The 21,044-nt window shown below is 52.1% G+C and overlaps 4 protein-coding genes across 7 annotated transcripts in view; 1 reads left to right on the top strand and 3 right to left on the bottom strand.

Annotated features, from left to right (window-relative positions):
* Positions 1 to 424: 424 nt before the first annotated feature.
* Positions 425 to 1,923, bottom strand: LOC6598445 (translation initiation factor IF-2). The gene has a single exon (XM_026992831.1). It carries the CDS (start codon positions 1,855 to 1,857, stop codon positions 610 to 612), a length of 1,248 nt encoding a protein of 415 aa, XP_026848632.1. The 5' UTR covers positions 1,858 to 1,923; the 3' UTR covers positions 425 to 609.
* A 3,763-nt stretch (positions 1,924 to 5,686) lies between these two features.
* Positions 5,687 to 6,403, bottom strand: LOC6598444 (keratin-associated protein 6-2). Its single transcript, XM_026992881.1, has one exon. The coding sequence runs from the start codon at positions 6,396 to 6,398 to the stop codon at positions 5,694 to 5,696; it is 705 nt and encodes a 234-aa protein (XP_026848682.1). The 5' UTR covers positions 6,399 to 6,403; the 3' UTR covers positions 5,687 to 5,693.
* Positions 6,404 to 7,160: 757 nt separating this feature from the next.
* On the top strand, positions 7,161 to 8,922 carry LOC6598443 (probable tubulin polyglutamylase TTLL1). Its single transcript, XM_002023534.2, has 4 exons — positions 7,161 to 7,494; positions 7,555 to 8,134; positions 8,193 to 8,533; positions 8,598 to 8,922. Exons 1-4 carry the CDS (start codon positions 7,196 to 7,198, stop codon positions 8,902 to 8,904), a joined length of 1,527 nt encoding a protein of 508 aa, XP_002023570.1. The 5' UTR covers positions 7,161 to 7,195; the 3' UTR covers positions 8,905 to 8,922.
* An 8-nt stretch (positions 8,923 to 8,930) lies between these two features.
* Positions 8,931 to 21,044, bottom strand: part of LOC6598442 (partitioning defective 3 homolog) — a 40,766-nt gene continuing 28,652 nt past the window's right edge. The window contains exons 2-9 of one of the 4 annotated variants that reach the window (XM_026992798.1): positions 17,588 to 18,001; positions 13,982 to 15,706; positions 12,728 to 13,374; positions 12,375 to 12,665; positions 11,615 to 12,312; positions 10,992 to 11,541; positions 10,629 to 10,715; positions 8,931 to 10,478 (exon numbers count right to left, since the gene is read on the bottom strand). In XM_026992798.1, coding sequence (XP_026848599.1) covers positions 9,974 to 10,478; positions 10,629 to 10,715; positions 10,992 to 11,541; positions 11,615 to 12,312; positions 12,375 to 12,665; positions 12,728 to 13,374; positions 13,982 to 15,706; positions 17,588 to 17,770 — 4,686 coding nt within the window. In that variant the 5' untranslated portion in view covers positions 17,771 to 18,001 and the 3' untranslated portion in view covers positions 8,931 to 9,973. The remainder of the gene's footprint in view (positions 10,479 to 10,628; positions 10,716 to 10,991; positions 11,542 to 11,614; positions 12,313 to 12,374; positions 12,666 to 12,727; positions 13,375 to 13,981; positions 15,707 to 17,587; positions 18,002 to 21,044) is intronic. The other 3 variants (XM_026992799.1, XM_026992800.1, XM_026992801.1) reach the window with 3 other exon arrangements.

Genomic DNA, 21,044 nt, shown 5'->3' with positions numbered 1-21,044 from the left:
AAGGAATGTTACTCATGTCACGGGGAAATCCAATAAGCAGTCAATGAAAACACCAATCTAGAGGCCAATCGATGGTCTCTCCGATCGGTGGATGGCCTTGCCTTGCTTTCATTGCCAGCTTCTGAGCCGGAGCCGTAGCCGGAATGGGATTCGGAATCGGAATTGCCACCGATTCGTGGAGAGTTAGCGACCGGGTGCTAATTTCGGATAGAATCAATAACACAATGAACTCTGGGACGACACGAGAAAACACACAAAGAAACAAAACCACGAAAAAAACCCCAAACCAAAATTAGAAGAAGACAAACGAAGGCGATTGAAATTCTGGCGATTGCATAAGCCCAGTCGCGTAAGGTCGAAGCAATTTGAGAGTGTTACGAGACCCAATATAGGTATAATGACCGGGAATTAGAATAGACTGGACTTCGGGGTGGGGAAAACACACACATGTTTTTGCAGATTTATTTTATATACACAGCGATCGATTCGGAATTATACATACAACAAAAAAATAATAATTATTCGATTTAGAACTAGGAAAAAAATACACAGTTGAGTAAGGTTAGGTAAGGATGGGTTGAGTACTCTTTTGTGGGGCCAGTGAGGCGCTTAGCAGCCGACGAGCTTCTCCAAGATGCCGCCGCTCTTCCAGCTGCCGCCGCCGTTGTAGCCGCCGTTGTAGCCACCGTTGTAGCCGCCGTTGTAGCCTCCGTTGTAGCCTCCATTGGAGCCTCCATTGTAGCCTCCGTTGTAGCCTCCGTCGTTGTAGTCACCGTTCCAGCCGCCGCCGCCGCTGGAGCTTGACGCGGAAGAGGATGCACTCGAGTAGCTGCTGGCCAACGGTGCTGGGGCTCCGTACACTGGGGCTGGCACACGTCCAGACTGATCCTCGTCCACAATCAGCTTGATGGTCTTCACAATCTGGGGCCGAGCGGGGGCATAGCTGATGGGAGCCGGGGCTGGAGCGTAGCGGATGGGAGCCGGAGCTGGGGCATAGCTGATCGGAGCTGGAGCGTAGCTGATGGGGCGCGAGATGGCAACGGGAGCCGGGGCCGAGTAGGTGATGGGAGCAGGAGCAGCTTGAACGCGGACCACGGGCTGAGGAGCGGGCACCGAGTAGGTGACTGGAGCGGGGGCAGGAGCCGAGTAGGTCACAGCAGGAGCCCGAGGAGCCGAATAGGTCACAGCGGGAGCTGGAGCGGAGTAAGTCACCGAGGGAGCGGGAGCGGAGTAGGTCACCGAGGGAGCTGGAGCGGAGTAGGTCACAGCCGGAGCTGGAGCGGAGTAGGTCACAGCGGGAGCTGGAGCGGAGTAGGTCACCGAGGGAGCTGGAGCGGAGTAGGTCACAGCAGGCACAGCCTGGGCCGAGCTGGAGGCACTAGCACTGGAGCTGGCGCTGGCGCTGGAGTAGCCCTGGTTGTAGCCGCCATAGCCGCTGTAGCCCGAGGGACCGCCGTAGGAGTACGAGGGCTGCTGCTGCTCCACCACCTTGATGACCTTCACCACCTGCTCGCCGCCGCCATAGCCACCTCCATAGCCGCCTCCGTAGCCGCCTCCGTAGCCGCCTCCATAGCCATAGCTGCTGGAGGAGCTCGAGCCGCTGCCGTATCCAGAGTTGTACACGGGACGGCTGGGCTGGCTGTAGTAGCCCTGGTTGTAGCCGCCGCCGGAATATCCGCCGCTGCCGTAGCCTCCGCCGCTGCCGTATCCTCCGCCGCCGCCAGAGCTGCCGCCACCGATGCCGCCTCCGAGGCCGCCGCCAATGGCCTTGAGAAGAGCCAGCTTGGCACCCAGCAGGCCCTGGGCGGGAGCGGCAATGGCCAGAAGGGCGAGTGCTATGCTAACGAACAGCTTCATGGTGCGGATTGGGATTGGATTGGGTTGGGTGATGGGTTCGGTTCGGTTCGGTGCTACTGGTTCCTTAAGCAAAACTCAACTGATGTCCCAAATCGTGGAGACGCACTAATTTATAGGCAGCGACAGCGTTCGATCTTTCATCTCGTTCCCTAACACACTTCCCTCGGCTATCAATGGGTACCTGTATCTTCACCTGTATCTGTATCTGTATCTGCTTGTGTTTGTATCTGTCTCTGTATCTGTATCTGTGGATGTGGACGTGGATGTGCGAGTGTTTGTATAGTTCTAATCTATGCCACAAGCAGGGCTGAGCTGCGCTTGATCCAACGAGCGACAGTTCGGAGCTTCCCCAAGCTGTTTGCCTAATTCATAAATAGTTACTTATAAGCCCATCCAAGCAGAGCCCAAAAAAAAAACATGGGCGGGGCAGCACATCTCATCTCACATATCCGCCATAGCCATAGCCACCGGCACCAGCACCGGCATCGGCATCGGCATAGCCATCCATCGGAGCAACTGTCTGGCTGTACTACCCGTCCCACGGCCCATCTATCTGCCTGTCTGTCACCTCAACTACTTAACCATCAAGTGAGATATTTTCTCGCATCTCTAGGCAAACAATCTCAACGTGGACAAAAAAAAAGGCAGCTAACTTTTGGGTGCCGGTATGGATTCGCAAGAAGCGCAGGTAATTCCCCAAACAAAAAAATACACTGAGCGCAGAGGGTTTTTTAAATAAAAGATACCCATTACAGGCCAAAAAAGCAAAAATCAAGAAAATAAATGTGAGAGTTCCAGTGGTTACCGATTAATAAACCTGTCATTTGAGGAATATATTTATATTTACATATATGCCGAAATATGAAATATTATGTATGTATATATGTATTATTTAACACATGGATTTATTTTTTTATAGAGTGGCATTTTGGTGCGACTGCTGTCCTAATTTTACTAATTATTCTGTTTATTTATATTTAAATTATTATTTATTTATATATTGAAATACTATGCGGCAAGCTACCTGCGAACATTTGCTCGTGCGCCAACCCCTGCTCACTGGCTTTGTTCGTCCGCTCACTCGCTCATTCACTCGTTCATTCACTCGCTCATTCATTCGCTTATTCTCGCTAATTCTCGCTCATTCTCGCTCTTTCACTCGTTCATTCAATCGCTCATTCACTCGTTCATTCCATCGCTCATTCACTCGCTCATTCACCTGTTCAATCACTCGCTCATATATTCGCTTATTCTCGCTAACTCTCGCTCATTCTCGCTCTTTCACTCGTTCATTCAATCGCTCATTCTCGCTCTTTCACTCGTTCATTCAATCGCTCATTCACTCGCTAATTCGCTCGTTCATTCACTCGGTCACTCGCCCCGCTTCGGCCGATCGCGCCAAAATGAGTTACAAATCGGAACAACTACGACGACGACCCAAATCTTTTTTCTTCATATACAAAAGAGAAATGTGCACTACACATGATACGCAAAAAATCCATAAAAGGTCTTGTTCTAACATCAATCAAGCATCAAATCCAACCCTCTCTCAAAAATTTATGATAGCTCTGTGCCCGTCATCTTGGGTTTCTCCCAGTGCACACGGGACCATGTGCGTGGCCATTGTGTTGTCTTTGTCACTCGTTCAGTCACTGAAATCTTGTGCATGGCTACACGTAGTCAAAGGGGCGGGGGAGGGGATCCAACGACAACCTGGCCGACGCCTCGCCAATATCCAACCAGCGCCCAACCCCTAGCCGAACAGATCCGATCCGATCTGGTCCGAGCCCAGCTTCATCTACTCGGAGTGCTGTCTCGGCTGAAACTTGTCCACGCTGGCCACGTCTCGAGTGTGTATTTGTTTCCATTTAAAACCAAATATTACAAGCATCTTCTATATGTAAATGTCAGTCATGCTATGCTGGCTGCTTCTTTGTATTTATATTGATCTAGACTGTTATGCTAATTAGGTCAAAAAAAAAGAACACGAAAGCTTTTCCTGACTTGGCGAAATGTTGTGCTAGTGTATTTCCATAATTTGGCAACAGGTTTTACTACACAGCCTATGTTCTGGGGTTCTGTGGAGGGAGGCATAATAAAATTCCCTTTAAGGGGAACATGCGTGGAACATTTTGGGGGGAGATATCGAGAATTGTGCTGTGAGTAGTTCGCGAGAAGTTTAGTCACGCCTGGATTCATGGAGTCCCCCTAAAGCAAGACCTTTAGAGTATCATACCAAAAGCCCTGTTCTGAGGTGTACTGTACCCTGACCAGCTCGTTCTCTGCTTCTGCTCCATTGCTCATGGACTAAACATGGCAAATATTAAATCATAGCCAATTTACACATTCCCATTTACAAATTTTGTGAAGTTTTCTCAATGCTCGTGTATGGTATGTATGCGTGTATACCCTAGCAAAGGGGTATTTTGGTTTAAAAAAGCATCTTCGAGTGCTCAAAGAGAGCTCTGCATGTATTTATTTAAGATTTACATAAGTCCCAATATTATTTTAATCTTATAGAGTGGGGACTCTCACGGACTTTCGCCGCCCATAACAACCAAACGAATAAAGCCAAAGAAACAAAACTTTTTCCCCATATAAATAGTTGTATTTTTAGCAAATAAACTATAATTACAAGAAGGAATAGGAACTTTTCAAAGAATGAAAAATAGAAAACCAAAACAACTCACTTGTGCACTTTTTATACAAATTAAAGAACAGTTTGTGCATAGACCCTTATTAGATATTACTTTCTTTTAAATTTTTTGGAATGCTCTCTATCAAATTACCAAAAATATCTTTTGGAATACGATTCCATTCCGCATCTAAAGGTCCCCAGATTCGTCCTGCCTAAGCCGTCGTTTCACGATTGACCATATGTTTTCAATCGGCTTAAGGTCGGCTCTTTGAGAGATCCCTGTCTTGTTGAAAAGTTATTTATATTCGGGATAAACACATTTCCCCAGAAAATTCAGAAGATGGGCTTGTAGAAGTTTTACATAGTCCGCTTTTCGCATAATACCATCTATTTTTTGTAGAGGACCAACGTGAAGGGCCACCACCAAATAAATTCTAAACTCCAACCGACGATCGATCTGCTAGGGTATTAAAAGCGTCGGCCCAAAGTCGGTTTTCCCTCCTGGCTTTTGTTTGTTTGTTTTTTTTTTTGTTTCGCATTTCAGTCTGCGGCTGTGCCCGTGTTGGGCATCGATGGGGCCTGGAGCTGGAGCTGGAGCTGGTCCAGCGAAATCAATTTGCACCCAAAGCGCGTACAGCATTCTTGGCCAAACGTTTTTGGGCTTGGCTTTTGTGACTTTGACTTTGGCTTTGCTTTTGGCTTTTGGCACTTGATTACCATTAACCGTATTGTTCGGTTTAGTGCTCCGCCGGAGAGAGGAGTTGGAGTCGGTGTCGGCTAACTGAATGCGTAAACAGTGGGCGGTCTGTCGGCCCAAGCACTCAACTCTCGGTTTCATTCAGAAAGCCCACCCGAAGGTCACCATTCTAGAGGCGTGATGTCTGCAATTAGGTGCGAAATTGTATTTTGTAATTGTCAAGCCTTGAATTGCAACAGTCAAACATTACACATTGCCCAACAGCCGACGAGAGATCGTCGAAAACCTCCACCGAGCCACGATGTAGCACGCTTTTGGGCGCTCAATTCTAGTATTCTAGTATTTCTAGTATTTTTTGTAGATTCTGGAATAAACTCCGAATAAAACCAAATGATTTCAATCTATTGTAACATTTTATTTATTAGATTTTAATTAAACACTTTTTATTAGAAATATCGACAAAAAAAAGGGAAAATTAACTGTAATTCGTTCGTTATCCGTCTAGCACAGGCCCGATGCCAGGCCGAGGGGTGGTGGGGGGGCGCCAAAGCCCAAGCCGAAGCCACCGCTAGCCCCATAGCCTCCGCCAAAGCCATAAGAGGCGGGCAGGGAACTGCCGCCCAAGCCACCCCCCAGACCACCGCCGTAGCCACCCAGACCGCCACTGAAGCCGCCCAGACCGCCACTGAAGCCGCCCAGTCCACCACCAAAGCCGCCCACATAGCCAGCTCCGCCAGTCAGGATGGGGCTGGCCACGGGTGTGGACACTGAGGTGACCACAGGGGTAACCACAGCCGATGTGGAGATGGCCGGAGCTGCGCCAACAAACCCGCTGCTATAGCCGCCGCCGTAGCCGGATCCGTAGCCACCGCCGTAGCCGCCGCCGTAGCCGGATCCGTAGCCTCCTGAGTAGCCACCGCCTGGCACGACCGACACCTTGATCACCTTGACCACGTTCTCGCCACCATAGCCATAGCCGGAACCATATCCAGAGCCATAGCCCGAGCCATATCCATAGCCAGAGCCATATCCAGAGCCGTATCCCGAGCCGTAGCCATAGCCGGATCCGTAGCCAGAACCGACACCACCACTGGCGCCGCTCAGCAGCAGATTCAGCTTGCCAAAGGTTGCCTCTCCGGGGGCCAGGAGTGTGCCCATCAAGGCCCAGATGAGCACGATGCTGCTGCTGCTTCCGTAGAACTTCATGCTGACGATGCTGATGCGATCTCTGATTTCTGAGCGGCTATCCACAAATTGCTTTAACTACGACGCCTCCAACTCGCTGACTGTTGAACTCTGGTGACCGGCAGTGGGCATTTATAGTCCGCTGGCCCACGGCACTCGACAATGGTCAGCGATTGTTCTGTCCGGACTTGGGCTCCGAACCAACGTGTGAAATTACTCAATGAGGGCCAAGTCAGCCCAGGCCGAGGCAGAGGCCGGGGCAGGCGACTATGTCACAAATATTTATGTCAAAGTCAATTTGCCCAGATGCGGTTGTTCGCTGGAGGTTTCGTTGGGTCTATCTACCTAGAACCCACCGAAGATCGGTTTAAAAAACCCCGAAATGCGATCACCCGCAGAATGAGAATATTGTGTGTAAATATTGCATCTTCCAGGGAATTAACACTTTCGTTTTCGACACATGACCGCAAGAGGAAGTCGACGATCGGCGATCAGCGATCAGCGATTGTGCAATAGGATAGGATCGAGCACCTGCCTTATTGGTAAAATACATAGCTAGTTTCTAGGGGAAAAGGGCCTGCGATTGTCGTGAGACGTGAGAACCAATGGTCCACAGCATGCAACAGCGGATCTGTCTTTAAGGAAGCAGAGGATCATAATGATCGTTCATTCTGTTGGGTAGCTATGACCAGATGACGTTATAGAATAGAGATCAGATCAGGCAGGCCAGAAGTAAAAAGTCACAAAAGCAACTCAAATCAAAATTGGAATCGACTGTTTCAAAATTCGTAGTATTTTTAAAGTGTCTTCCCATTGCTATGAAGAGGCATGGCAGCCCGCTGAAGAACCTCAGGAGCAAGTGCGATGATCAGATCGGGGAGCCCCACTTGGTTAGGCCCTCGCCACGTGTCAGCAGGCGATTGGCGGAACCGCAGCCGAAGAAATGTGTGCTCTATAGCACGGACGGTGAGAAGTCGGCTGTGATCTGCAACTTTGAGAAACGTGGCTGGCAACAGGTGCCGTCGGTCAACGGGGAATGGAACTTCTACTGGGCCTGCACCCAAACCTGTCGCTACATCTTTGGCATCGATCAGCCCTATCGCATGCGATCCGACCAGTAAGCGATCCGTCAGCTCCGATCAGCATCGATCTGACCGCATGGATATTCTCTCCACAGAATCATTAACCACTTCCCCAACTCGATGGAGCTGTCGCGAAAGGATCTGCTGATCAAGAACATCAAGCGCTATCGCAAGGATCTGGAGCGCAAGGGCGATCCCTTGGCCCAGACCTTCTCGCACACCATGAAACTGGGCATAGGGGGCACGCGCTACATGCACCTGGATATCGTACCGATGACCTTTATCCTGCCCACCGACTACAACCTGTTCGTGGAAGAATTCCACAAGAATCCGGCCAGCACGTGGATCGTCAAGCCCTGCAGCAAGTCGCAGGGCAACGGAATTTTTCTGATCAACAAGCTCTCCAAGCTGAAGAAGTTCGCCTACGAGGCGCGCACCTTCTACCCATTGCTGAGCCGCAACACCAGTGTCATCTCCAAGTACATAGACAATCCCCTGCTCATCGGCGGCAAGAAGTTCGATCTGCGCCTGTTCGTGCTGGTGACCACGTTTAATCCCCTAAAAGCCTACCTCTACAACGAGGGGTTCTGTCGCTTTTGCACGGAAAAGTATGACCACACGGACATCAACAACGTTTTCATGCATCTGACCAATGTTAGCATTCAGAAGACGAACGTAAGTCGGATTTCGGGAGTTCGGGGTCACCAATTGAGTTTCTTTCTCTCACCCTCAGCAAGAGTACAATTCGATTCATGGCGGCAAGTGGCCTGTCCAGAATCTTTGGCTCTACCTGGATAGCCTGCGAGGCGGAGGCGTCTCACAAATTCTCTGGCAGCGCATCTCCGAGACGATACGCCATTCCCTGGACGCAGTGGCCCCAGTGATGTCCAACGATCGGCACTGCTTCGAGGTCTATGGGTATGACATCATCATAGACAAAAACCTGAAGCCCTGGCTGATCGAGATCAACACCTCGCCATCGATGCACGCGACCACTCCAAACGATCGCATGCTCAAGTCTCGCCTAATAGACAATGTCCTAGACGTGATTGTGCCTCCCGGTGGCATTCCCGAGTGAGCAATGGTTCCTGAATCCATTTACCCCCAACTAATATTCCTCCGATTCCATTCCGTTCAGCGATCACTGGGACAAGTCGCCCGATCCCAGTCTACTCACCAATTTCACTGTGCTGAAGCCCGTCGTGAGGAAGAAGGATGCGCCAGCACCCCCGCCCACGGTATCGCCTCATGGGAATTCCCTAAAGAAGCGCAGAATCCATTCAGCCAAGAAGAAGCGCACCCCCGTAGCCCCCCCGGTGGTCCAAGCTGCTGCAGAGCAGACCGACGATGAGGAGGAGGGACCCATCAAAAGCAGCAAGCTTCCAATGCAACGGGCTACGGCACAGGCGCCACCCATCGTCAAGACTAGGATCATCCACCGGTGAATATACGATATATGTATGTGTGATGATTGTTTATGGAAATCGTTAGCTTTTAATTCGCAATTCGGTGCCGTAATTTACAAATTACTTACAAAGTACACAGAATAAACTTCTAGGGTATATGTATGTATGTATGTACTACTCGCTACACTATACGCTTACGCTTACGTTCTATGTACCATAATTGCATATAATTATTACGTATAACTAAATGAAGCTGCCTGTCTTTTAGAGACCCCGGGAAGACCCGAAAGGTCGGCTGCACAATTTCGATCTTATATAGACAAAAAAAAAACAATAAAAAAATGATTTATGGTATACAATATAGTACTATATGTGTGTTCGTGTGTGTTCGTGTGTGTGTGTGTGGGTGCTTTAAGTTTTACTTTTTCGCTGTTGCAAATCCTAACCTTTTGCACACAAAATGGCGTCCGCTTTAAAGCTAACAAAACAAACAAAAGTTCTATATACAACAAAAACGAAAGAGAATAAATGGAGAAATGGTACTTCGTCGTGGGAGTCGAGAGTGCAACTCGCATGTTTTGTGGGTTTTTTGTTGGCTTCTGCATAAACCTAATTATGTACAAAGGCGTTCGTTTGACTTAGATATTAAACGAGTGAATACAACATAAGGTTCTTCTTTAAATAGGGGAATACTTTTCATTTCATATCGAGTACATGTATGTACGTATGCATTGGGAATAAATGGACTTAAATTTAATCTAAATACAAGTTGTATGTTTGTATGCGTGTACGTGTGTATGGGGGTGTGTCTTGTGTACAAAATGTGGACATTTTTTCGAAAAACTCCATCCATCTCCAGTGCCATCCAATCCATTGGGTAAAAATAAATCTCTGGTTTTTGCCGGCTGCCCAGCGTCACACACAGCGTCCCTCCCACGCGGAGGAGAGAGGCCCGGTGGGTGTCCAGGAAGGAAGTGTCTCAGCATTCGGTGGCGTAGTAGAAGATCTCTACCTCGCTGACCTCGCTAAGCCCCAGCTGCTGCTGTTGCTGCTGATTATCCTCCACGAGCACATCCCGTGTGGCGCGCGCATGCGCCAGCACCTATAGTCACACCTTCGAGGCGTGCGGCTGGGAGCCAGCAGTGCTGCCGTACTGTGACTGCGGCCCCATCTTCTGCACGGTCTGGTAGGTAGGCTGCTGCTGGAGCTGCTGCAGCTGGGACGGCATGCCGCTCTGCTCTCGAATGGTCACCTGGGTGACAAAAGGTCCGCGGCTGCGGGAGCTGCTGTTCAGGCTGGCCGGGGAGTAGCCGTTGAGGGCGGCCGCCTTCCAGTGGGGCACATTGATGGGCGACGCCGAGGAGCCCGAGGCCCCCGTAGTGCCTGCTGCCGCCCCATTGTGGCTGCTGTGGTGGCTGTGCTTGATGCTGCCCATGCGCTGCTGTTGCACGGTCTCGTACTCGTAGTAGCTGCTCATGGGACGGATGCCGCCGTTCGTGTGGCCCTGCGTCTGGGCCTGCGGATGCTGGTGGTGCGACGAGGAGCTGGTCGAGTGCATGCTGATGTCCTGCGACCGGGCGCTGCGCTGCGAATGGTAATGCTGATGGCGGCGACTGCGGCGGAGAGCAGAAACAAAGCGATCAGAATGGATCGAATAATAAAAGTACAATCTAAAGCCCAGAACCATTTAGTTAGTATGGGGGTGTACAGTGCGTTTCATGATCATGATCCCTACTGTATGTGTGTGTGTGTGTGTGTGTTACCTTTCCGCCTCCACCTTGATGCGCTGTCGTATCACCTGCTGACGCATGCATTCGAGCGTCGACTCCGATAGCGTCTCGACTGATGTGCTGCGGCCACAACAACCAGTGTTGGTAAATGTTAAATTATGTGTTGGGTGTGTGTGGGTGTGTGAGTGCGATACATATACCACGGCATAGACAGAGACAGAGCCAAAGAAAGAGACAGATACAAGACGAGAGACACAAATGAAACGATTTTTGGTTAATAAAGTTAGTCATGCTTTCAAGGGGAGCGTATCGTAGGGGCTGGGGTGGGGTGGGGTTGAGTAACATATAACAGGGTGCCCCTCCTTCATTGACGGAGTGCTGGGCCTCGCATCTCACCTAATCAGTTGCTGTTGCTGCTGTTGCTGCTGCTGCTGCTGATGCTGATGCAGATCCTCATAGTTGGCATAGTGCTGATACCGATGATTGAATATATCGTTCTGATGGATGCCGCCATTCGCTGCCGTTACACCGCCGGCCCCGCCTGCACCCACACCATTCGGTGCTGGCAGTGGCGGCGGTGGCTGGTATGCTGGCGGCTTTCCATTCCTCTCCAAAGCTGCCAGCGCAGCGGCGGGTATCTGTTGCTGTTGCAACTGCTGCTGCTGTTGCTGTTGCTGCTGCTGCAGCTGTGGCGATGATGACACCACCGATGAGGGCGGAGAGATGGCCACCGCACTGTAGGTGTCCACTGGCACCACCCCGTCCTTGCGGTTCTTGCCGAAGCGGAACATGTGTCCGATGCCCCGCAGAATGCTCGGCTTCTTGGCCCGCGACGACTTGCTGCCGTGCTTGCCGTCGTTCAGGGAGCTCTGGAAGGGTCCGTTCCGCTGCGAGGCAAAGCCGCCCTCGTGGTCCCCATCCTCCAGCAGCCACGTCTTGCGGGGTTCTGAAATTGCAAAACAAATCACGTTAAGATGCCACCACACGATAATCGTGATAGTCCTCCGATAGGCACTCACTATTCGCATCCGGTTCGCTGACAACCGCCGCCCTGAGGCTGTCCTCCCTGCCGCGGCCGCGCGGGGCCCGCAGTGCCTGATGGCCACGCGGCTCGTCGGACATCTGCAGCTCCTGTACCATGGTCTGGAGCGACTCTAGCGACGAGGACTTCTTCATGCCCAGCGAGGGGCCCAGGTCCCCCAGCTGGTCGCGGGCCTCGGCCTCGGCGGCCGCCAGCTGCTGCTGCATCGACTCGCGCTGCTCGATGCTGGACGCGGTCTTGGCGTGCCTGTAGCCCGCCAGCTGGGCATTGGCGTTGGCGATCCGGGTCGTCAGCGACTCGACGGAGCCCCCAAAGACGGCCGATTTGGTCAGCTGGATGCGGCGCTCGCGCTCGCGCTCCTCGCGCAGCTTCTTGTTGCGCTGGTAGGTGCCCGTCTCGCGGGCATCCAGCGCCGCATGGTGCTTCTCCGAGATGCTGCGCCGGCCCAGGGCATCGCGCGAGAAGTGCTCCACGCCCGAGTTCGTCTCCAGGCTGAGCTGCGACGAGTAGGTGGCATCGAAGGTGCTGCTGCTCGACGGTGTGCCCGGCACAGTGACGGCCACTCCCGCTGGCCCTCCCGCTGGCCCTCCCGCTGCCACTGCCTTCGTCTGCGACGATGGGTTGGCGCTGCTCGGGTTGCAGTGCTGCCCATCGTGGGGACGCGCCGGCAGGACCCTGCAATGCACGAAAATATGTAAAAAAGGAGTTCCCTCAAGGACCCTAAGGGCTGGCCTTACGGGGACATTGGCTCGGCGTCGTCCTCGATCAGCAGCGCCGTATTGCCATGGCCCGTCAGCAGATGGAGCTGCGCCGGCGACCAGTTGTCGTTGGTGGCCATGTAGTAGCTCTCGTTGCGGAGTGCCGCACTGCTGCAGATCGGGGTTGGGGGCAGGCGACGTGGCTGCTGCGGCTGTTGCTGCGAGACCTGCTGCTGCTGCTGCGGATGTTGCTGCGAGAGCTGCTGCTGGGCCTGTGTGTTTGTGGAGCAAATGCCACCGGTTAGACGGTCCAAAACGGGGTTGCTCCACCTACAAAAAGGGGAGGTTTAGTTCCATCGCTTTAGTCTCCTCCCTCGCTCCACTCCACTCACCTGTTCATCTCGCTGCTGCCGCCGGCTCCTCGGTCGTTGCCGCTGCCGCGCTGTTCCCGCTTCTCGGGACTCAAGTAAATGACGGTGGCCCCCGAATTGTCGCTCGCATTGGAGCTGCTGTTGTTGTGGCCGCTGTTGCTGTTGCTGCTGCCGCTGCCGCTGCCGTTGCTATGGCTGTGATTGTGACTCTGAGTCTGGCTCAGGCCCTGGTCCAGGATGTCGCTGGAGCTGGCCGAGCGCTGGATCTTGCGGCCCACAAGGAGCGTTATGGTGCCGGGATGCTTGCCCGGCGTATTGACCATCGCCCGACGCAGTGTCTCCATGGCCTCGGCATTGTTCTGGCCGCGCAGCGACACCCCGTTCACGCTCAGCAGCTGGTCGTTCATCCGCAGTCGTCCGTCCCGGGAGGCGGCTCCGCCATGGATAACGCTCTTCACGAATATCCCCAGATCGCCGTCGTGCTTCATCTGGCCGCTGCCACCGCCACTGCCACTGCCACTGCCACTCGAGCTGGAGGCATTCAGGTTCGAGCAGGTCTTCCCCTTGACGCTCACCCCCAGTCCGGCCTTCTCCGTGTCGTGCACTGGTATGTGCAGCGTCAGCTCCTCGCGGGTATTCCAGCTGTTGCTGCTCGGCGGCAGGCTATCCTGTGGATGCACAAGCAGAAGAATGAGCAATGAGTCTATAAACCCTGGCCTAAAGCCTCTGATTCTAGATTCCAAAGAACCCTTAAAGGGTTCAGGGAATGGAAAGGGTAAGCAAGGGGTCTGGTCTGCAAGGAACAGCCATTAGTCTCCAAAAGACATTCTCCTGCATTGAACCAATGAGCCTATAGAATAATCTATCTATCACGGGCTGGAATAATTCCATCTCGTGGATTGCCATCCCTTCTTTGGCGCCCAATGGCACTCTTTCCTCCTATTCTCGCCGGTTCCCTTGTGGGGCAAGAGTCAGCGAGTCGCTGAATAGAAATAACGAGTGCGATTAGAGCCCATATCGAGTGCTGAATAACCATTGCAACCCTGGCTGTCGATTGCCCGGATTGCATAAAGCACGAAGACCCTAAAATATGGTTTCTATCCTGAAAAATATGTCCTTCCCCCCACTGAACAGAAAACTTCAGACTCCCTTTTCAGATGGGCCATGGAGCCTGCCTTAAGGCTCCCCCACATCCATCCCCTGGAAATACTTGAACATTCGCATCGAATCATTCGCACAGACAGTCCTTCGTGCCCCCACCTTCTTGCAACTTACATTTGAGGCTGCCGACTCGCTGCCCGCATCGATGAAATGCTGAGATTCGTTGAGGAGCTGCTGCTGCTGCTGCTGCTGCTGGAAGAGCGAACGGGCGCTGCTCGATTTCTGCACCTGGATGGAAGCCGCAGCAGGAGCGGCTATGGCAGCGGTCTTTTCTGCCTGTGCCTGTGCCTGTGCCGCTGCTGCTGCTGCCGCCGCCTGATCGGTCTGCTCGGCCAGCTCCTGCTGACGGGAGACGACTATGCGGACTGTGGCGCCCGCCTGCATGCCCCGGAGGATGGCCACCACATCGGTTTGGGTTTTGCCCGTCATGGGAGTGCCGTCGACCTCGAGCAGCCGATCGCCGGGCTTGAGGCGTCCGTCCTCGATGGCCGCGCCGCGGGGCAGTATGTTCTTGATGTAGATGGGGCAGTGGCCGCCGGCGGGATTGTCGCGCGTCGTCACCGAGAAGCCCAGGCCGTTGGGGCCCTTCTTGAGCAGGATCTCGATCTTGCGTCCCAGCTTCCGGGTGTTGGCCACCTGCAGGGAGGTGCCCACGGGGGCCGCGTGCGGCTTTCGCGTGGGCGAGACGGTGGCCACCTCGACCATTTCGGCCACCTTGGAGTCGCGCCGCTGCTGGCGCTGCTGCTGGTCGCCCCGCAGGACGCGCACCCGCAGCTCGGAGCACTCGAGGGCCCGTCGGAGGTGCTCCTGGACCTGCGACTCGCTGAGGCCGATCAGCTTGATGCCGTTGATCTCGAGGATGCGGTCCTCGCGCCGCAGCCGCCCGCGCTCGGCCCGACTGCCGGGCTCCACGTGCTGGACAAGGAGTCCGCCGCCGTGCTCCTTGTCCGGCATGGCCGTGAGGCCCAGCGGACTGCCGTACTCGTTGATGATCAGCAGCATCTCGCCGTCCTTCTCGCGGATCGACTCGTACGCCTGCCCCAGCGGCTCCTTCCGCTTGCTCTCCCGCGGCAGGGACTTGCTCGAGTAGGCGCTGTTCGGCAGCGACGACTGTCCGGAATGTGCTTCCCGGTGTCCCGAATGGTGGTTCTGATTCTGACCCGGGTTCTGGCTCGGATTCGGGTTCTGGTTCTGGTGCTGCAGCTTCTCGGCCGCCTCCATCCACTTGTAGCCGTTGCCGTCGCCCAGGAACTGCATGGACAGGCGCCCCGAGCGGGCGAATGGCTGATGGGCGGCAGCTGGGGGCTGCTGCTGCTGTTGGAGCAGCAGCTGTTCCTTGAGCTGCTGCTGGCTGGCGACGTCATCCTCCTCCTCCCATTGGGGCGACAGCTGGCCGCCGGCCTTGTCGATCAGCAGACGCTCGGGGGAATCGCCGCCGGCGTAGTGGGGCGCCGCCGCCGACCAACGCTTGTTGCTGCCCTCCGCCTTGAGCGAGGCCAGCAGATTGGGGTCGCTGCTGCGGCGCACCATCAGGCCCACGCCCAGGCCGGCCATCGGGCCCGAGGTGGTGCTCGTCACCTCGATGTGCGGCGTGGACAGGTCCCGGGTGGGGGCCTCCGTGTTCGTGGGGTCGCGGAAGATGTCCGGCGACCCGGTGCCCACCGAGGAGCTGCCGGAGGCCCCGTCGCCGCCGCCCTGCGCCACGCCCGGATCCGGTCCGGGATCCTCAAAGTGTGCGAGGATCTGTTCCCGATCGTCGGCCACATCCCGCACACAGTCGTCGGGATCGAGGATGCCCGACTGTGTCTGTAGATGGGTCACCGTCACCCACGAGTCCGGCTGAAAGAACCAAAAAAAACATTTTCAATTAGAAATTTGCAATTTTCAAGGAAAACCTAGAACAAAATTGTAGGAATGAAGGAATTCCACTATATCTATATATTATCCATGGCCCCCAGTCGGGTGTCAGGCCAGAGGTGCTTCGCTTCGGTTCGCTTCGGTTCGGTTCGGTTCGGTTCGCGTCAGGTGTTGTAAGCACCCACCACATCCCATGAAGATCGGAGATCAAGTTGCAGGTTGCCCAACATCCAGACAGACAGACAGACAAGCTCCATCATTCATTCATTCATTCATTCATTCATTCCAGTCTCTTCGCATCTGTGCTTCCGCATCTCTCCCTCTCTCTCTCTCTCGGGCACACGTGGGCTCAACTTGAACTCCCTGACTAGACGCCAAATAAAGCGACGCTCGAGACGCGACAACCTCCACGGCCCAAATTGCAATCTGGTGCCCGTTCGTGTGTGCAGCTTTTGGCATTCCAATGGATTCCACAACCAAATGCCAAATGCCGAATGCCGAAAAACAGAAACAGAAACAAAAACAATTGCATCACGCCATGAAACCAGTCAAAAGCATTCAAGGAGAAAGAGAGAAACAAAGAGAGACTGCGGCTCTGAGCTGGCCTCTCTGGCAGCAAAGCAAAGCAGTGCTAGAGCAGCGCAGAGCTAATGCAAAGGTAAAGCAGAGCAAGAGCAGAGCAGAGGCAGAGGCAGAGCAAGAGCCAGAGCCAGAGCAGAACCAAAGCAAAGCATAGGTAGAGCTAGAGCAGAGGCAGAGCAAGAGCCAGAGCAGAGCTAGAACAGAGCAGAGGTAAAGCAAAGCTAGAGGTAGAGGTAGAGCAGAGGTAAAGTAGAGGTAGAGCTAGAGCAGAGCTAGAGCAAAGGCAGAGCAAAGTTAGAGCAGAGCCAGAGCAGAGCTAGAACAGAGATAGAACAGAGCTCAAGGAGAGCTAGAGCAAAGGCAGAGGTAAAACAGTGGTAAAGCAGAGCTCGAGCAGAGGTAAAGCAGTGGTAATGCAGAGCAAAAGCAGAGCTAGACCGAAGCCAGAGCAGAGCTATAACAGAGGCAGAGGTAAGGCAGTGGTAAAGCAGAGCTAGAGCATAGGTAAAGCAGTTGTAATGCAGAGCAAAAGCACAGGTAGAGCAAGAGCAAAGCCAGAGCAGTGCAGAGGCAGAGCAAAAGCACTGCTGGAGCAGAGGTAGCGGCAGAGGCGGAGCAGTGGTAGAGCGCCTCCCCCTGCGTGAAACTAAAGAACTGGAACGTCAACTTGGCGCAATAATTTTTGGCTATTTCTGTTTTTATTGTTTCACTCTTTTCACTTGAATTTTGGCTTGTTTCTGATGAGTTTTTTGTTTCCCCCAGTTGGTTTTTTGCTTGGTTGCTCGTTTTGTGGGTCAAAGAGCCCGCTCAGGCATTCTATCGGTGATTTTTTTCTTTTTTGGATTCCAAACTCGAGTCGATTCGCGACAGCGACGGGAATGCAGTTTCGAATGCCTGCCTTACAGTGGGTAAAATCCATCCAAAGAGCCGAAAGAGCAACAAACGAAGACACGAGCGGCTTACGAAGCTCTCATTCTGTTCGTTTTTGGACTTCGTTGCCTCTTGATTCTCTTGATTCTCTCTTAATCATTCCTCCTCTTTGTTTTTGTTCACTTTTCCATCGAATGGGTCCCACTGTGTCCATCCGCGGCGCTGATTATATTTCTTGATGGTCATTTGTCACTGGAAATTATGCGGACAGACAGACGACAACGATCACGTTCTCATATATCATCATATCATCTGATATGAGTGATTGGCCCAGAAATGTGGGCGTGTAGAGGAGTATCTGCATCTCACACACAGACACACACACAGACACAGACACGAGAGTATCTTTACCTTCGCACACGAATAGTCCGACGGCGACGGGGGCCGCTTGGGCAGGGTGAGGGAGTAGGACTTGTGGAGGTGGCCGTGCGGTATGCCCTCGTGCTTGGCCGCCACCTTGTAGGTGTGTCGCCAGCCAAAGAGGCCGCCCAATTTGTTGGCCAGCGCCGGGCACTTGGGCGGAACGTCGAACATTCTTCAAACTCCACTCCACTCCGATTCGATTCGATTCGGATCGATCTTTGGTTTTTTATTCACTTTTTAGTTGCAGTTTTTGGTTTTAGCACACGTTTGATTTTTTTTTTCGTAATTTTTGTTCGTTTAAATTTGGTTTTGTCGCGACATTCGATATTCACAAATCACAATTCATTTCCATGGATATCATGGGGGGGGGAGGGGGATTGGGGAGCCAGCCACTGGGTTTCCCTGGAAAGGTTTCGAACGGACTCCATTGTGATTCACTCGTATTTTGTTTTTAGTCACTCTTTTGTGTCGCAAATCGTTTGTTGTTGACATTTTCTTATCGATTATGCAATGCCCTGCCACTTTGGGCCCCTTATCAAGTAACGGTAACGCCCCGCCCCGCCCCTGTCCCCCTAGTAGATGCAGTCGCACATTCTTATCAGCCATACGGAAATATATCTCTGCCACCAAGAACACGGCATTGAAATGGCAGCAAAAGCACATCAACATCAACACAGAAGCACTTTCAAGTGTGTATCTGTGTGTGTGTATCTGTGTGTGTGTGTCTTCAGTTTGTATTTTGTACTACGTTTGTATTACGTACGGATTGTTTAAATTCCACTCGCAGTTGGTGGGGGATTAGATATCGAGAGATATCTATACACCCCTCTCTCTCCCTCTCTCCCCCTCTCTCTCTCTCTCTCTCTCTCTCTCTCTCTCTCTCTCTCCTCTCTCTCTCTATCATCTCTATCATCTCTATCATCTCTATCATCTCTATCATCTCTATCATCTCTATCATCTCTATCATCTCTATCATCTCTATCATCTCTATCATCTCTATCATCTCTATCATGTCTATCATCTCTATCATCTCTATCATCTCTATCATCTCTATCATCTCTATCATCTCTATCATCTCTATCATCTCTATCATCTCTATCATCTCTATCATCTCTATCATCTCTATCATCTCTATCATCTCTATCATCTCTATCATCTCTATCATCTCTATCATCTCTATCATCTCTATCATCTCTATCATCTCTATCATCTCTATCATCTCTATCATCTCTATCATCTCTATCATCTCTATCATCTCTATCATCTCTATCATCTCTATCATCTCTATCATCTCTATCATCTCTATCATCTCTATCATCTCTATCATCTCTATCATCTCTATCATCTCTATCATCTCTATCATCTCTATCATCTCTATCATCTCTATCATCTCTATCATCTCTATCATCTCTACATAGGGACAGCGCAATAGTTCAAAGATTAAAGGAATACTCCGATCCACTTCTCCAAAGACAAGGGGGATTTCGCACAGAATCGACAGATCATTGAGGAGGGAAAATACTGGAAATGCCTTCTGCTATTTGGTTCGCTCTTTTCATAATCTCGTTATGAACCGGTTCGGAGTGTGGGCTCCGGTTCTAGAACCTTTAACACTCCACCAAGCAGCTCTGCTGGGGACTCTCGCATGCGATTTTTCCGGCTTGCTTCACGTTCGGTGCGGTGCATGGCCCACAAGCCGAGGTGTACCCACAATATTTCATTCATTTTTTTGCATAAAATTACCCGAACGAGTGTATCCATGAGATAGGCAGGTCGGAGGCATGCACCCTGGCCGAGAAGGGGGCCATGGATTCCGAGATGGAAGTGGGGCGCTGCCGGGGCAGGGTATACGCCACTTCGTTGCCTCTCGAGGGGATTTTTATTATTAAATTAAATATGCTCCATAGAGCGACAGTGTGGGGCACAGATAAATCAACACACAGCACACACAGGCAGAAAGGCAGCAACAAAGCTGAACTCATTTCGCACAAAAGCATTTCATTTGATTTCATTATGCAGCCGAGCCAGAGCCGGCCCGTGAGAGCACCTGCAACAAAATATGTATATGTGCAGCGTGCGGGGGCAGGTGGAGGAGGCAACAACAATGGGCAGGCAGCCGCTGAGGCATAACGAAAGAAGCCACCGACCAGCGACCACCGACCATCGACCATCCCGACGGCAGAGCCAGAGCCTCCCAAGATGGCGAATGAAGGCATTGAGCAGCCCAGAGAGGGCCCAAACAGAGAGTAAACAATTTTTAAGGGCAATCCAATATTTGTTCAAGTCGAAAATAAAATCCACACTTGAGCGAAAAACACGCACTAGGCGGGGGCATCGAAGCTGCTCGATTACTGGGAAGCTCCAGACGTTCTATTCACGAATAAACGAATGAAACTGAAGGTCGACCAAAGAGAAAAGAGGGGAGCAGAGAGAGGAGTGCCTTCAGAGAGAGAGAGGGGGAGGAGAGGAGAGAAAGGAGTGCCTTCAGAGAGAGTGAGGGGGAGGAGAGGAGAGAAAGGAGTGCCTTCAGAGAGAGAGAGAGGTGGAGGAGAGAGAGGAGTACCTTCAGAGAGAGGGGGGGAGGAGAGGAGAGAGGAAAGTGCTTTCACAGAGAGTGGGGGAGGAGAGCAGAGAGGAGTGCCTTCAGCATTCATTCACTCATTGATTCATTCATTTGTATCCACCAAACAAGCAGAGAGAGTGTGTGAATACTTTGTGAATCATTTGGCTTGAACTTTGCCATTCACCATTCAAATGTTCTTCAAATCCCTTAACCCTTTGAATACCATTATTCACAGGTCATTCATTCGTTTAATAAGATGATTATTATTCAAAGATTTTGCGGGTGATTTTTGGTACTCAAATTTGCATTCATTGCATTCACAAATCCATAAATCCATTCTGGGTCTCGCCAGAAATGCCACCCGGCATTGAAATTACCCTCCAAAAACCCACAAAACTATCGCATATCGCTTGCATATTAATCGTATTAATTTCGCAACTTTTTAAAGAAAAAACATTAAAAAATACACAGAAGAAAAGTGCTCGTAAAATACGATCTCATATGAAGAGTTTTCAACAGAGAGGAGTAGATTTAGGAGTAGATTTGGGAGTAGGAGACGGTGGAGGAGTAGGAGATTCCTTTGTGTGGGGGTGCCCTGGGAGCTGCTTTCCCGCTTACCGTCACAGCGAAGAAGGCCGGCCATAATTTGCAATCAGGCGGCCTTTAACAACCCACGAGATGCCGTGAGGTTCGCAATCACAGGGGAAGATGGAGAGGGAGAGACGGAGGGAGGGAGGGAGCGAGGGCGAGGAATGCTAGTGCCACAAACGTGCCACAGAAATGTACATACTGTGCCGTGTGTGCCTGCCTGCGGACGGGGCATGCTGCAAGGAAAGAAAAGCCAAATTGCACGTTGTCATTATGTGCTGCATGCCGCGGAGT

Source organism: Drosophila persimilis, unplaced genomic scaffold (genome assembly GCF_003286085.1).
Source record: "Drosophila persimilis strain 14011-0111.01,24,50 unplaced genomic scaffold, DperRS2 tig00000793-arrow-arrow-pilon, whole genome shotgun sequence".
In the NCBI taxonomy this organism is placed as follows: Eukaryota; Metazoa; Arthropoda; class Insecta; order Diptera; family Drosophilidae; genus Drosophila; species Drosophila persimilis.
This window is presented reverse-complemented; position numbering and strand designations above follow the sequence as displayed.

What these genes read in the sequence shown, in the direction of transcription:
- LOC6598444 (XM_026992881.1), bottom strand. Translation starts at nt 6,398, where the DNA reads ATGAAGTTCTACGGAAGCAGCAGCAGCATCGTGCTCATCTGGGCCTTG.
- LOC6598445 (XM_026992831.1), bottom strand. Translation starts at nt 1,857, where the DNA reads ATGAAGCTGTTCGTTAGCATAGCACTCGCCCTTCTGGCCATTGCCGCT.
- LOC6598443 (XM_002023534.2), top strand. Translation starts at nt 7,196, where the DNA reads ATGAAGAGGCATGGCAGCCCGCTGAAGAACCTCAGGAGCAAGTGCGAT. An exon ending in TTAGCATTCAGAAGACGAAC is followed by an intron (nt 8,135 to 8,192) that starts GTAAGTCGGATT and finishes TCTCACCCTCAG; the next exon opens with CAAGAGTACAATTCGATTCA. An exon ending in CCTCCCGGTGGCATTCCCGA is followed by an intron (nt 8,534 to 8,597) that starts GTGAGCAATGGT and finishes CATTCCGTTCAG; the next exon opens with CGATCACTGGGACAAGTCGC.